The 16,260-nt window shown below is 37.9% G+C and overlaps 1 protein-coding gene across 2 annotated transcripts in view; it reads right to left on the bottom strand.

Annotated features, from left to right (window-relative positions):
• Positions 1–761: 761 nt before the first annotated feature.
• RNF13 (ring finger protein 13) overlaps positions 762–16,260 on the bottom strand; it is a 44,689-nt gene continuing 29,190 nt past the window's right edge. For both annotated transcript variants that reach the window (XM_075031162.1, XM_075031163.1), the window contains exons 9-10: positions 4,828–4,908; positions 762–3,089 (exon numbers count right to left, since the gene is read on the bottom strand). In XM_075031162.1, coding sequence (XP_074887263.1) covers positions 2,725–3,089; positions 4,828–4,908 — 446 coding nt within the window. In that variant the 3' untranslated portion in view covers positions 762–2,724. The remainder of the gene's footprint in view (positions 3,090–4,827; positions 4,909–16,260) is intronic.

Genomic DNA, 16,260 nt, shown 5'->3' with positions numbered 1-16,260 from the left:
GCAGAGGGATGATATGTGTCAGAGGTCCCATGAAATACTTTTAACTTCAGACACTAGTTACAACTACTTATTACAAGAAATTTTTTCAACTAGGCAATCAAGTATGAACCACTTTAAAGCACGAACATCCTGTTCTCAAAGACAGGCAGAGACTGAAGTTAGATCAACAGACTTCACATAAGCAAAAAACCCCGGGAGTCAGCTGTTTGTGGCGTATGGTAAGAAAATGGTGCTACTTCATGTGGATAATGTAGTAGGTCATAGCCCAAAGAAAAATCTGTATTTTATCTTTTCCTGTGGGTTTGGAGAGGCCATACCTTTGGAGACGGAAGATTGATCCAGCAAGTTTTAATGAAGTATGCAAGTTCTACTTAGAAATGCTAAGAGATACTTAACCTTCCAAAGTATTTCTAATAATAAAGTGCTATTCCTGCTTTAATCTTCATTTTCATTCTCACTGGCAACGGCACTGACAAACTGTATCTGTGGCACAAGGGATGTATAGCAAGGGGAGCATCACTACATGGTTACTACCAAGGCCTGCTGAAATAAAATTTACATTAATACCATCAGGAAATTTAGAAAATGGAACAGGTTTTTTTTTTTTTAAATGTACAGTGTATTTGCGATGGAAACAGAATACCCTTTGCTCCACACACTTCCTCTGTATAGCACAGAGGATAGCAGGTGAGAAATTGGTAAGAGTGTAATTTTACTTTTTCCCATTGCAGCAATTACTACAACCAGAGTTACATATGGCATAGGTTATAAAATTTACTTCAGTTCATGGTTCTCGATCTCTTCAGGTTTTGGGGTGCCTGAAATACAGTTATGAATAAACACACACTCAAAACATACGAACAGCAGGAACCTATTTTAAGAAACACCTTTCAGCTTAGTAAATTTTCAGAAATCAGTTTTCACATTTAGACTTAGACATAAGCAAGCTGAAGTGGAATTTTACATGGTGAAAATACAGTAATACATTATTTGTTGTTAACGCCATGGATTGCTGGTGGCAGTGGAGATGAAGGTGAATCATTCTTTCATTGTTATCCTTTTACCATGCCTCATTCTGCAAAATAAACTTTCTCTGCTCTTAGCCAGTCCCAGAGAATTGATTTCCATTGCCAGGCTGAGGCAAGGAGGGTGTAGCTGCATTGTGTATTAGGTCAGAAATAACAAAAATGGAAACACCTCACCTGTCATCACCTCAGTCCGGGATTTGGTGTTTTCTGACTTCCAGAACACAGGCTCACAGACTGCAGCTCTAAAGGTGTTGGCAGGTAGGCAGGAAATATTAATACCACTCTGGTCCTCCTTCCCTCTCCCCCATACAAATTACAGGTACAGACCCAGACTGATTCCAACTTCTCAAACTAAAAGTGAACAAAAATTAAGGTTTTCTATGTAACTTAGTTCTCCTGCATATAGTACTGACGAGTGCAGCACTTTGTACTGTGATACACAGCACAACGTAGGTTAATGTTTACCAAGGGATCTTGACAGTTGCATGTTCTGGATATTTAAAAATACTTTAACCTTAGTAATAAATGTAGAATAGTACACAATGAATGTAAGTAATGCAAAAGTTCAATAAATTCCTTTTGATACTTAAAGTGGAAAACATGTTTATTAACATTCTTTCAAGCTTTCCTTATTCAAGGCCATATAAAAAAATCTCTGCATTTTGAGTATATGTATGTTTTTACTTTCTACATAGTTACAGAGGTATTATATAGCATTTTTTTCATGATACACTGGTAAGTACTGAGTTCTGTTAAACAGTTATAAGCACTTGTTTTCAAATTCGATACTTGAAAAGAACAATTTTTTTATATACATAGTTTAGCAGACTAATGCAGCATAAAATGCTCTTTAGTAAGAGGTATATGAGTTGAGGATCAATAGAATACTTACCTAAAATTATTTTTCTATGTGGAACAAAACCTCTGTTTTGATCACACGCTCCCCCCGCCCCAACTCCCCCATCATCGCTGGAAACCAGACTACCTCGTAGTAGCAAATAGGGATAATTCATGTGTTTATGGTGGATCTTACCTTGTGAATTGCTCAAAACTAAACATATGTTCTAAGTTTCCTTATCCTAGGAATTGCTTAGTGGAACTGCTTAAACTCAGATACTGTGGCAAACTCCAAAGGATTATTTGGAATCGCTGCTTTGAGATAGAAGTGGAATTTCTTCTGCTTTGTTCTGATACACCAGCTTATAGAATATTGATCTGTTCTACATTTTTCTTTCAGTAGTGGTGACAGTTTATAGGAAAACTCTATACACACATGCAAATACATTTTTTGTTGGGCTTGAGGGGTAACACATACCATACATGTAATAAATATTGCTATCAGTATGACCCAGTTGTAGCTACAAAATGGAAAAAAGTTACTTCCAGGTAAATCCCATTTCAGCAAGATACATTTAGAGTCTGTGTGATATTTCTATTGATATAAACTATTAACATTATTCATTAGCATTGTGAAGTCCAGTTAAACTGTTCATTTTGAGAAGACAGAACGTGTGACAATACCTGAATCAAAAATAAATCTATCTGTAATGATTTAACCATAATACTACTACATGAACTGCTGCTCCTATTGAAGAAACCAAATAGATTACAGATTAAAATATATTCCCTACATAAAGGTTTGTAAAGTATAGCCTTAAGAACTCTTTTGTTCATACACTGTTCAGCATTAGTAGTCTCAAACAGTATTTGCCACTCTGTACTCCCTTTCATCATTGGGCTGTAGTTGAACCACTACACTTTCTTCGTTTATTCCATTTTCTGCATCACTGCTATCAATATTGTCATTGTCATCTTCCTCATATTCTGAGGACTCGGTCATGTTCTGATGGGAATGCGATTCTGACAAAGCCCCGAATGACTGAGTACTAACTGAGGCTAACGGTCTAAGCAAAGGAGTATTTTCAGATACTTCATTCTCTTCTTGACTACTGTCTGTTTCAGAGTCAGAGTCCCCCTGAGAAGGGACTACTTTCTGCTTACATACAGGACATGTTTTTTTTGTTTTTGTCAGCCACGGGTCCACACACTTGCAGTGATATGCTGTTAGAAAACAAAATACAAGTATATCATTATCTAAGTGAAAAGTGTAAGAAAACCTGCTAAACTGTATTTATGTTTAGTAACACAGGTGAATTTTACAACTTCACTCATACAGAGAATATTAGTCAGAAGTCTGTTGGCCATGTAGACTGTCCATCCTTATGTACAAAACACCTAAGAGTTAGGATCTTGGATATATGCAATAAATACCTATTTCCTCTATGAATTAATCTGAGAGCAGTCCTGCAATGGGCCACGTTTGACAAAATAAATTTAAAAGCTACTTGAGGAATTATACCCATCTTGCAGCAGACACGCCCACTACCATTATCCTCATAATGCCTCTAACCTCCAATTTGTATCGAAGCACCTTGTTATTTAATGAAATTACTGCATGATTCTGCAGATTTTAAAGTAGGTCTACAATTGGCACTGCAAATATGCTGGCCTTGTTTAAAAAGATGTGTTTGAAAGTGTCTGTCTTACGGTATTAAAAACTTAGCTCTGCTTATTAGCAGAGACTTCTATCTGGCAAAGAGCTAAGTATTTACAAGGGCAAGCATGTTGTATTTAGTACCTGTTCAAGCACGTTAGCAGCATGTTCTTCATGAGAAATGACAGTAGTGTTTTGGGGTTTGTTGTTGTTTTTTTATTTGTCAGCAATCTTTGATATTGGTGATCAAGTTTAGTTAACTTTGCAGTCCCTAACTGGGACAGATGCTATGGATCTGTTCTTTCTTTTCTGAAAATTCTTTGTTTGTCAGCCCGTTTTGGAATTTTTTTTTATGACTGAGGGTCTACAAAGCTCATCGTCATCTGCTGTGTTCACTGTGGACATGAGACTGTAACGTCAGTTGCCTCTTTTCTTACATCTCTTTGTGATGTGGTATTTGCTGTTACAGTGCCTGGTCAAAGCAGTAATTTAAGGAGAAAAAGCTAGGTAAAACTGCACCCAGCTAAAATGTCTGTAATATAGTTAATGGACTGGGAGGTAGAGTCTCAAGCTAGGAAGGATGAATCCTATCTTTCTTGATAGATTTTACACAGCTTTTATCAAAAAAATGTTTCAATTTAGAGAGGCTCTTGGGCCTAGGCCTCTTCCAGATTTCTAGATATAAGCTCTTAAAATGCTTCTTGTACTTGCATGCAGTTAAGAGCAGTCTTGTCTTGTGGACAGGTATATATGTGACTACTAGATATAACTTTTGCAGTGGGCTGTATTTGAGAAAGACTGTTCAGACAGTGCACAACTTGTCACAGTAAAAATATTCCACTAATTTTTTGCACTGACAACACTGACTTCCAAGTACAGTCAAGGCAGTGGTCTATATAGCTTCAGGCTACGGGACAGACTATATCCCTTCATCTCTGTATGTCACTAATAGCTGAATTACATTTCATGGCTTAGTTGTCTTGGAGAAAGCAAAAGCCTTTTTTTGTTTTTTAAAACGTAAAAACTAACTCTGGAATGTGTTTCCCTATTAAATACCAAGATTAAGGGGACAGCGTCAGATTTTCTTTCATGTGGACACCCAAAGAAAAATGCAAAGTGGGAATGTTAGCCTTTTTGCTTTGAAAAAAAGAAAAAAAGTTTGCTCTTGTCCCATTTTGTATATACACTCCTGCATATATAAATTTTTATAAATCAATCAATAAACATATTCACTGTGGGGTTTAGACATGGTGTTTTAGAGAGCTGTCTTAATACAAATACCAAACCTAAAATACGGCTGCTTACCATGAGAACACGGAAGGATTCTGAGCTTGTCTCCATCCTCATATTCATCCAGACAAATGGCACATACATCATATTCATCTCCTGCAGCACATAATTGAGAATCAGTTTAACTTTAAAAGATTTGCAACAGACCTTCTCAAACACACACATACAGGTTCTCTTGGTTAATTTCACAGGTTGAAGAAACTATTACTCTTCCTTGTCCATGCAAGGGGCAGGTTCTCTGAAGCTATATAGTTGACTGCTATGTTTCTCTCATTAGGACTATAGCTTATTCACTCTCCCTTCAGGTTAATAAAAATGTTTTAAACTGTGTGAATTGCTGTCTCTGTAATATTCTATCATTCTTATTAAAAGATAAAAGGATTTAAAATACAGGATTCACTTTATTATATAGGTATTAATAAGTTACTGAGAAAACTTAGGCAGAAAAATAGCAACAAAGACAACTGGGTAAAAAAGCAGATTAATAATCAAGAATGATAGTCTAGTCACAGGAGGAAGTTTATGTTATTCTGTAATTCAAACCTCACAAATAAGATATACATTACTGACAGTATTGACATTATGTACACTGTTGTGATACATTATACGACCAAAATATAAACACTTTTTAGAAGTCAATGTATTCCTCTTTCACATGGTCCTTTCATCAATCCAAATGGTTCTTTCCAATTTCCTGGAAGATGCTGGCCCTCTAAAGTTTGCAGTTAAACCAGCAGCTTATGTCCTTCCTGTGGTTGAATCCCAGCTGGCAGCTCAGCCCCACACAGCCGCTCGCTCACTCCCCTCCAGTGGGATGGGGGAGAGAATCGGAAGGGTAAAAGTAAGAAAACTTGTGGGTTGAGATAAAGATAGTTTAATACGTAAAGCAAAAGCCTCGCATGCAAGCAAAGCAAAACAAGGCATTTGCATTCATTCGCCACTTCCCATGGGCAGGCAGGTATTCAGCCATCCCCAGGAAAGCAGAGCTCCATCACATATGGCAGTGACTTGGCAAGACAAACACCATCATGCTGAACGTCCCCCCTTGCTCCTTCTTCCCCCAGCTTTTATTCTGGGCACAACATGGTGTTGGATGCCCCTCCAGTCAGTTGGGGCAGCTGTCCTGGCTGACCCCCCCTGGCAGCTACTTGTGCAGCCCCAGCTGCTGGCTGGCAGGGCAGGGTGAGGAGCAGAACAGCCCTTGGTGCTGTAGGAGCACCGCTCAGCCGTAACTAACACATCCCCCTGTTACCAACACTATTTCCAGCACAAACCCCAAAGGTAGCCCCATACCAGCTACTATGAAGAAAATTAACTCTATCCCAACCAAAACCGGTACAGTCCTTTTCACAGATGAAGTTACTGCAAAGTTGTAAAATACCACAATTTTCAATGTTGACTTTTTCCTCCTAGCCTACGTGTCATTGAATATTTATATGCAATATTTAGATAGACTTCTTGTCCTGTCACTGGACACCACTGGAAAGAGCCTGGCTCCATTTTTTGCACCCTGCCTTAGCTATTTATACACACTAGAGAGATCCCCTTGAGCCTTCTCTTCCCCATGCTGAACAGTCCCAGCTCTCTCAGCCTCTCCTCATAGGAAATATGCTCCAGTCCACTAATCTTCATGTTCTCCCACTCGACTCCAGTAGCTCCATGTCTCTGTGTCCAGTTCTGGGCTTCCCAGTACAGGAGAGAGCTGACATTATTCTTATTCCATCTTTTGTTTCCTTAGCTTCAGAAACTTAAGTCCAACAGCCTTCAGCCTAACCAACATCTAGTACAACTGCTGGAGCTAGAAAGCTTCAGGAAATTCAGCAGAACTTATTCCACAAATGTGTACATTCACAATGTGCATGCACGTGTGTTTCTCAAGATAGCTGAAGGCACTTGCTCTTTAGCCTCATTTTTCAAAGGTGGCACAATACCCTGAATAACAACAATTCTTGCAGATCTCTTGGTTTCATACATTTATAATGCTTTTCATGGTTATACAGCAGGTATTTTTGTTGGCAAAGGGGTGGAGAAACTGGTGAAGAGAACAGCCTAGAGATGTTGGCAAAAGACGAAACAGTAGAAAGCAGAACAAAGTAGTGAGAGAACAAATACAAATCCATGGTATGTTTCTTAAATTTAAACCACCTCCCTCAATGCATATGCATTCAAAGACATCTCTCCCTCTGGGTGAGGACAGAAAGTCTTGAACCTTTGGGTGCCTTCCTTGCCCATGTGAATCTAGGATTCTCCTCTGTGAAGCATATACAAGCTCAACAGAAGGGGGAGAGAGAAGGGCCCTTCCCAGAGTGGCCCACAACTTAAGTTAGGTCACATAATGAATGATAAGCTATGTAAATAAAGAGAAAATAGGATCAAATATAGCATGGCCCTAGTAAAGATAGACAATGCCTTTGCAAACTGATTTCTAGAAATATGACATCTTATCTATGTGGACTTTGGTATAATACTCAGTGAAGTTCTATGTGTGAAAATGATTGCTCCTTGTCAGTAAGATTAGCAAGGATTAGTAGATGGACCTGAATAAATGGAAGTTGCTACTGGTGGTGTTGGAAGAAGTTCATTAGGCTGAAGGAGAGTTAATCAGTATTGTCTTTTTACAACATTGCTTTGGAATAATACTGATACAAAAACAAGGAGTGTATCAATTACACATATACGAGACGATTAAGTAGGCATCATCAGGAAGGTAACTGGGATAGCACAGAAAAATCTGTAAATCTGGAATAATGGTACATGAATGAAATTCAATACTACAGCATGCAAGTGCATCCATTTAGGGATTACGTCCTTGCGGATTTTTAGCTGAGATTTCATCAGTTATAAAAAAAAATTGAGAAGAAACAGAGTATACTGACCACTACAGTGTTCCTAATGTGATACAACTGGGAAAAATAAAAACGCAACAGTAGGAAGCATCAAGAGTAGTCTTCCCAGAAGCAGTAAGTACTGTTCAGTAGTCTGTAACATGGCCACCCGTATCTTCAAAAGATTCATTCCAACAGAAACAAAGAAAGTATATTATGACCACATAACAGAGAAACTATCATGCAAGAAAAAAAAAATAGCCTGATAATTTTAATCTAACAATCTGAAGACTGAAAGGAGATTCAGCTTTCTCTATAAACACCACAAAGGAGCAATACCATGGACAGAGAGAAGCGGGGCAGGGTGGTGGGGCAGAGAAAAAAGAGCGATCATCTGACCAGGAATCATTAGATTGGAAGTGAAAAGAAAGCTTGACCACTGGAGCAGTGAGATTCTAAACTAGCCTTTCAGGACCATCAGAAGGTCATCATGGTAAAGGGCCAAACCTACCCCTTTCTCCCAACCTAGTTTTAGGTCAAGGCTTTAGATACATGACACAGGAAATCCCTAAGAGAATAGCATCTGGAAAGAGATGGAAACAGACATCTTAATCCTAGAAGACATTGGAGGGAACTGAACCTAGATCCCTCAATTCCTGTCTAAGACTGTCAATTACTAGGCTCTATTATTAAAGGTGAGTAGTGCAAAGTGCATCTTTAGGGAATAAAAAAAAAAAAGTAGCTCCATTTCATTTTGTAAGAAGCCGTATTTCATTATATGCCTTGTGAATACTTACCTGGTCAAGGCCTGAGAGGTACTTAAGCCGTGAAATGGTCCCTGTCACTGCTTGGATCCCTTGCTTTGACATGAGCTGGGTTGAGTATTTGCTCAGCTCTGTCAAGGCTGGAAAAGTTCTGGCCATGTGCACAAAGCCACTGTATCTGCAAAAGTTATTGAACTCTTCTTTCATACACCTCTTGCAACTTAGACACATACAGTGCTGCTACTCACTGTTTCCAGATGGTACTTCTCCTATTATGCCATTAGCACTTTATTTAGACAACTGAAACTTACTGTCTTAACACTGTCCAGTACTGCAACATCTCTTCACAAGCAGCTGCTTGCTAGGGCTGCACACTCTCCTGACCACACAGCATTCCTTAGATGCCCAAACTACAGTGTACCAGAAAAAAAAAATTAGTCTGGCCCAGCCTACCTCTCCCCCTATTAAGTCCTCCCCCATCACACGGCTAGAAGCACATGTGCCAGCAGACTAAACTGCAAGCTTTCCTATCACTTGACTAACACATGTTTGGTTGAGGGACTGGGTAGTTACAGGGTCAACTGATCCAATGCGTATTTGTACATCCTATCATAAGAGCAGTCATGTGCTCAACATGTGGTGCTAGAGTGCCTGCATCCTGGTTATACACATTGTGATAAGGAAAGGCACCAATGATAGTGCCTCAGGAAAAAAAGACTATATGGCCCACCTTGCCCAAAGGATGGACACCCCAGATACAGCCTGCAATATCCTGGGGGTGGTCCAAAAGAACTATGTCACTCTCTCTGCATATTTTGGTTAAGTATTTGTAATAGCACTCCTAACCCACTAAGTCTGCCTGTTCCCAACCTGTACTGTCTTCACAGCTGCTTCTTAATTTTCCCATGCTCAGCAGCTTACATTTTCACCATATTCAGGGCTAGGTAAGATCCTGGGTTTTACCATACAGCAGAGGAGCTAGGGAAGTAAGGAGATGTAGATCCCCATCAGAAAGAGTATGTGCAGAGAAAGTTCACTTGTATATCAAAATACAAGCGGGAAAAAAGCATACAGCAAGGCAGAGGCCCTCTAAGAGAAATGAAGCCCCTGTGATCTTGTCACCTCAAGGTAAAAGAAAGAAGGGTTGAGACAGCGTATCTTGTTCCCAGTGCTCCTCAGGGCAGCTTTCCCCATCTCCTTCCAACCTCTTCCAGTTCCTTTTAAATTCCACCTAACCTGAGCCCCATCCATCCCACAAGTGTTAGCTCATCAGCCATCCTCACAACTCAATTCTCTACTCCAGTTCCCCGCAGTGCCAACTTAATCCTCTCCCAGTAAACTTATACCAAGTCTTTTCTGAACTGCCCGCTGCACTAAAACTTCCTTGCTGCACATCACTGAGATTTGACATTGGAGATGTCAGATTTAAGTGCATAAGACTGACGAGTGCTAGAGCTAGAGTTAACAGCCTCAAAAATCTCTCACTTACTTAGTTCACCTTTCAACACACACATATCACACACAGTAACTTGTGACACAACGCTTTTTAGCACAAATTTAGTTTGGGGTTTTTTCTTCCCATAGCAATTCCCATGTTACTTCCCAAAGCACTGTCCAGATTACATACATGAGACTGAGATCAACGGGGGACAAATCAGAGGCACAGTTCACACTCAAGCTTGTTCAAAAGAGTTGATATAATACACAAGTTGTCAAAGTGTTGTTTTGGGGCAAAGGTGGAAATAATGGGGCAGATTTCAATAATGTGTAGCTATAGCAGGCCCACATTTGGGTCATGAGCTTATCCTACGTTATCAAGAAGCTTGCAAATGAAGGAAGCAGGCAGGTTTTGCATTACTCAGGGATGTCATTTCAACACAAAAGCTCAAGCAGTAGCAGAGCTTTCCCTTTACTGTAATGAAACTACATGGCAGGAGAGAATTTCTGGAAACTCAGCTCAAAATTTCTTTTGATACCATGCTGCTAAACCTAATGGTTTTCTACAGATGGCAAAAGTAGCTACATTGGGTATTTAGAGTCAGTTTTCAAAGAAAAACTTAGTTTTCATATGCAACTCAGCACGGTTGTTCTGTATCTGTTTAGCACATGTAAGGAGACTAAGTACATCACAGTAGGAAAATGAAGAGCTGTGCACCAGCAACAGAAGAGCTGAGCTTTCCAGGGAAGCTGCAGAAAGCTAACAGAAATAACACTGGTGACTCATCAGTGAGGTAGAGGCACAAAAGATTAATCGCTATCATCAGCTCAGATTTCGAGTATTACATGAAAGTCAGTTTTTGGGGAAAGAGAATCAGCAAAACGAAGTTGTTCAGTGACAGAAAAGAGGCAAAGATGTACTATTTTTCTGTTTATATGTTCAGAATAAGATCATTAATAAAGCACAAATGTTAAAAATTCAATACAAAGTTCTAAAAAGGAACTTGACCAGGATTTTTCATTAACTGTGTAACAATATACTTTGCTGAGAAAAAACCCCAAACTTTCTTTGTAGATGTTAAAAAAAATCTTAAGCATTTTTAATTCCAAAATGCAGAAACCTGCCAGTCAAATAAATGCAGTGTAACAGCTTCTCCCTTTTAGTCTGTAAACAATCTTTAACTCGCATGATTAGTCTTGATCATGTTTAAATACTTTCTCATTAAGAAAAAAAAATCATAAAAAACAAACTGAAGAATTACAGTAGTAGCCTAATAGCATTCCTACATTCATATAGAAATAACTGTAGCTTCAGCTTTTAAATAAGGACACGGCTTATATTCTACATTACCAGAATAGAAGGCAAGTGCTCCTCTGCCTTGATTCAGGATTTTTGCAAGCCTTCTTTTTTAGATGTTAATAAAAGTTAGCTAATAACTGAGCCAGCTCATTAACAATAGGGCTGTTATCTAAATTTGTGCTTAGCTGCATTATTGGCAAGTACCTTTTGCATCATTCCCATGTCAAAATATCATTGACTATGATATAAAAAAATCAAAATCACACATGATTGATTTTTGTAGTGCAGGGAATTATTTTACTATAGAATCCCGTATTGTTGTGCACACAATTCTCTGAAGTCTACAGCAACTAACATTCTGTAGACTTAAAAATTTTCAGTATAAAGCATGTTATGGAAATAGTTCTATTCTGGGCTTTTCTAAAGGTGCTGTCAATTTTTTTAAAAATACATACAACACCTGGTGTTGTTTATCTAGAATCTCTGTTCTACAGGATGGAAAATATGGAACAGGATCTTACACAGGATTATGACTGTCATGTGTTGCGGTTCTGCTAAAACAATTTTTTTTCTTAAGGACTTCAATATTTCAGAAGTACTACACAAAAAATGGAAACTTGGCATCTATTAGAGATGAAAACAGAAGGAACATACAGCATGTGAAGGGCTATCCATTGTGGTACTAAGTATATATTTGGAAGGTGGTAAGGGAAGCCTACTTGCATACAGTTCTTTTCTTACCTCATTCATAAGGCTTGCTTTTGTATTCCCTGTGCAACCTAAACTCGCCAAATAAGGAAAGGAATGCAAAATGAGCCCTCTCATTTTTCCAAAATATTGGTTACACTTATTTCTCATATTTTATGGTGACCATGACAGAATTTCTACTGAATCGATCTTTTGCCTGTGCCTAACACTTCCACTTTAAAATAAAAAAAAAAACAGAGCAAGAACTTCTAAACTTCCTCTCTTCCAAAGGTATAAAACCAACAAAATATTTTAAATAGTACTCAATTATATAGCAGATATGAAACCAAGGCACATAAGATATCCTTAGGTGAGTTCTTCATGTTATTAAAAGGATTTCTCTATTTGTGGATGTAAGATAGATGCTAAAAACTATTCACGCCTATGTAATAATGGACTGACCTCTAATGCAGTAAGGTCTTGTGTTACCTACTACCTGACTTCTGCATTATTATAGATCACACAAAATAAACCAGCCAGCCAGCAGTATGGGTACAATTAACAAAGACACAGCAAATTGTTTAAATTACAGGTTTGCTAAAGCTAGTGGTTTGACAGGGAAAAAAGAAGGGAGGCAAGACTGCAGAGAAAGTGAAGGAGCACACAATGTGCTTCACTATCAGCAAAGGTAAACTACAGGGATTAGTACATATGCATGAATTACATTGCTTTCATTACAATTTTTTTTTTAAATCATAAAGGCAATAAAAGGAAGATTAATGAAAAAAAGTATCATAATGTTGCAATGCTCTATCAATACTAAGTACTCAATTTCAACAAGAGCACTGCAAAGTAAATATTCTCAATCCTACTTTATAGGGATGGAAAAGAAAGCAGACAGAGATTATAATTATTTTATCCTGGCATACAGTAAATCAGAGTAGAAGTTGCAACTCAGGATCTCCTAGTTCATAGGTCTATTCTCCAAGTAACAGAAGTCCATGATTAAAACCAAATTCTCATGTTTCTCAAAAGATAAATTCCAAGGGCTTCTGTGGTAGCACAGAAGGTCTGTGAAATGTGATTCATGTTATTTTTCTTAATATATATTATTCAACATAAAGGCAAAGCTGATGGCCACCATTGGAAAATAACATTGCTGTAATTTGGCATTTCAGAAAATAAGCACAGTGGGCATGAGGACCACTTATCAACACAGTTTTCCTGATAGTTACTATACAACAACAAGAGAAGATAAAGGAAAAGCAGGAGAAAGAAAAATGCCTCATGGGCAGGCAGGAAAAGTCAGAGATATTACATGGAGTTCACCACTGCCAGACCTGCATCACCGAAGTACGAGTTTTCGTCTAATGTAACACAGTGAAGTATTTCAGCTATAGCTTTCCTAAAAAATCACTTCCTCTTTTGCCGTGACGTTCCTTCTCTCCGTTGTTTCTATTAGTCAAACCATTTTTATGGATCATTTATAATCAGCACATTGTTATGTTCAACACAAATGAATGTCAACCATTAGTCAGTACTGTCAAGGGCATCATATCTCAGAAAAAAACCACCTTCAAATAATACAGCTATCTTTTTTTCCCCCACTAGTCATTCAACATGTGTAAGAAAGTCCTAAAAAATGATAGCACACTGTTCTTGACTAGGCTGATCTCACTAAGGCACCCCCTGGCAAATGAAGAACAGCACATTCAGGAAAAAAAAAAAAAAAAAAAAAAAAAGATGGAGTGGTAAAGCATCACATCCACTGCTAGGCTGGGTAAATACTGATAAAGTTTTCTCAGTAAGGCCAATGCTAAAGTTGTCAAACATGGAGGCCACAGGTGTACCTGACCCCATACTGGCTAACTGCAAGAAAGATATTCCTCTGACTCTTGCCAAGGCTACGTATCCCAGGCTGCCTCCCCCAGCTTCACAGCCCCATCTTTCACTGTACAGTAATCTGCAACAAGCTCTCAGCCCAGCTGCTTCACCTGCACCCACTGCATCCACCCACTGCAGTCCATCTGCTGCATTTCTCCAACAGGTCATCACACAAATTAATTAACACTATTACCCAGATTCTTGCTCTCATTGTGGCTTGGGGAAGGAAGGCAAGCCCACACAGCAGCCAGGACCAGAAATGCCAGCCCTCCTCAGTGCTGAGACCTGTATGATTTCTCTCGGAATCCTGGAGCCTCTTTGATTAGTCTCCTAGTTAGCTTCACCTCCTTGACTACATGACCCTCAAAGAACAGAAGATTTAATTTTTAAAAGGGACACTTTGCAGACAACTTTCTCAAATACCCGTTAACTGTATTTTAGAAGCTGGCTCAGAACCACCAAAAATCAGGGAAAAAAAGGAAGTATCTTGCTTATATAAACTGTGTATGAAAAGTCTTTAGTAAGAAAAGTTATCTTCTAACTACTTGGCACATATAAATAAATAAAATATTTTCAGGAACACAGAATTACCCATCCACATATATGTGTACTTTGGAACAATGAAAAATGCAGAAAATAAAACTGCCAAGACTTCGGTAGACCTTATGACTTGTTTTCTCTGTTAGACCCTAACTGTACTGTGCAGTCAAGCAGATGGGTCAGTAATGAACAGTAATTAGATCAGTTACAATCCCATTTGCAGGGTAAAAAAATCAATTTAGGAATACCTAGTAAAACACAGAACTGCACTTACTCCAGAGCAGATTTTTAAAAGGCATTGAGATACATCTATTTCCCACTATTGCTCAATCATATCTTTATATGCAGATTGATATATAAGTACATAAAAATTCAATACTTAAAAATATGTATTTGCTTAAAAAACGTGACAAAGAATAAGCTGTAAGAGTACTTGTTGGGGCTTTTTTCCACGTGTACATAAAGCATTTAAAAGCTGACTGTCTAAAGTTAAGCTCTTCTTTCATAAACACCTAACCAAACAGCTCCACTTTCAGAAGTCTTTTGGATGTAGCAACTCCCAAATTCTGTATTCTTTATCAGGTATCTAACCACTCATTTAGGATCCTAACTTTTGATGCTCAAATGTAGAAAAAAATTGCTTTGTTCATTTTTAAGTTCTTAATAATATGCCCAAATATCTCTCTCTTTTGCAGCATTCTATCTTCACTAAATTTATGATATTTTCTTTTCTACAGAGTGAGAGGTTACAGTGTAATTTCATTGCAGTTAAGATCTAAAATCTTTTCAGTCTTGGCTGAGATTCCATTTTAGTGTAAAGTCAAGCTAGCTTGCAAATAATATTATATATTTCCAAAAATAAATTCTACAATATATACCAATTCACAAAATTTCTAACCTGTATTTTTTTCTAAGCTATTATTTTCAGAATTGTCACATTTGCTAATGATCAAATTACAGGCACATTAAATGGATTTGTCTTTTTTGCTGTGTTCACTTTTGTTATAAAGACATCGTACAAAAGATATCAACTCCCACTAACTTTTGTATGACCAAAATGTAATCCATTTTGTAAGGAACCACAACAAAACAACTCCCCCAATACTCTTGGTGTAGTAAACAGATTTTAATATAGGGTACGCTGCATTCTGAGGAATTATTCAAAGGCAAGGCTTGTTGATTAGGACTTTGCAAAGATAGTCAATGCCACATCTTTTGTTACTGCATTCTTTACTCATTACAGAAATGCTAACTGCCTGATCTAAAGCCTACTGAAATTAGTAAAAAATTCCCATGTATTACAGTGGTATTTGACTCAAATCCTATTTAGAGATGACTCATGTATTTCCTGTGTTAACAACTCTTTAGGAATGTCAGAGTGCAACAACCCCTACAGAAGAATCATCTTCATTACATCATTATTTGCCTATCAACCAATTAAATTCTAGAAATCCACTAAAGCCAGCTTTCCCTTAAAAAACCTTTTACAGCGCAGTGAAACCATTTATTAGGCAGTGATTCATGATACAAAAAGCAGTGCAAGAAAGAGAAGAACTAGTATCTATGGTGTCTTAGCTTCAGTATTTGACTAACATTTCAATCTCTTTTAATACAAACAGATTTTTAAGAATACACTGGAGACAAAAGAAAATCCAGCACTCCTAAAACCAGCATTATAGTCCACAGGAGCTACTTTCACCCATCCTTCCAAAGCAAAAGGTAAGGTCATTTGGATATATCATCAAGATGGAAGTGAATGGATTTTGCAATAATGTCTTGAGAAATCCTATCTTTCACAAAGAAGCATGAAGCAATATATTTTTATTGTAATTGCCAAAGGTAACATACTGCAAGCACTGGGTCAAATTTTGTCCTTTTAGTAAAAGGACTTAAAGTAATGTAAGTGTTTAATTTCATAGCAGTAGAGTCAAAGTGATCATTTCCTTAAAGAAACTGAAATCCTAGTTGAAAAAAAAAGCTTTTTCTTTTTTTCTTAAGCCACTGAATGCAG

This window comes from Buteo buteo, chromosome 7 (genome assembly GCF_964188355.1).
Source record: "Buteo buteo chromosome 7, bButBut1.hap1.1, whole genome shotgun sequence".
In the NCBI taxonomy this organism is placed as follows: Eukaryota; Metazoa; Chordata; class Aves; order Accipitriformes; family Accipitridae; genus Buteo; species Buteo buteo.
The sequence above is the reverse complement of the archived record's forward strand: the minus strand, read 5'-3'. Positions and strand labels throughout refer to the sequence as shown.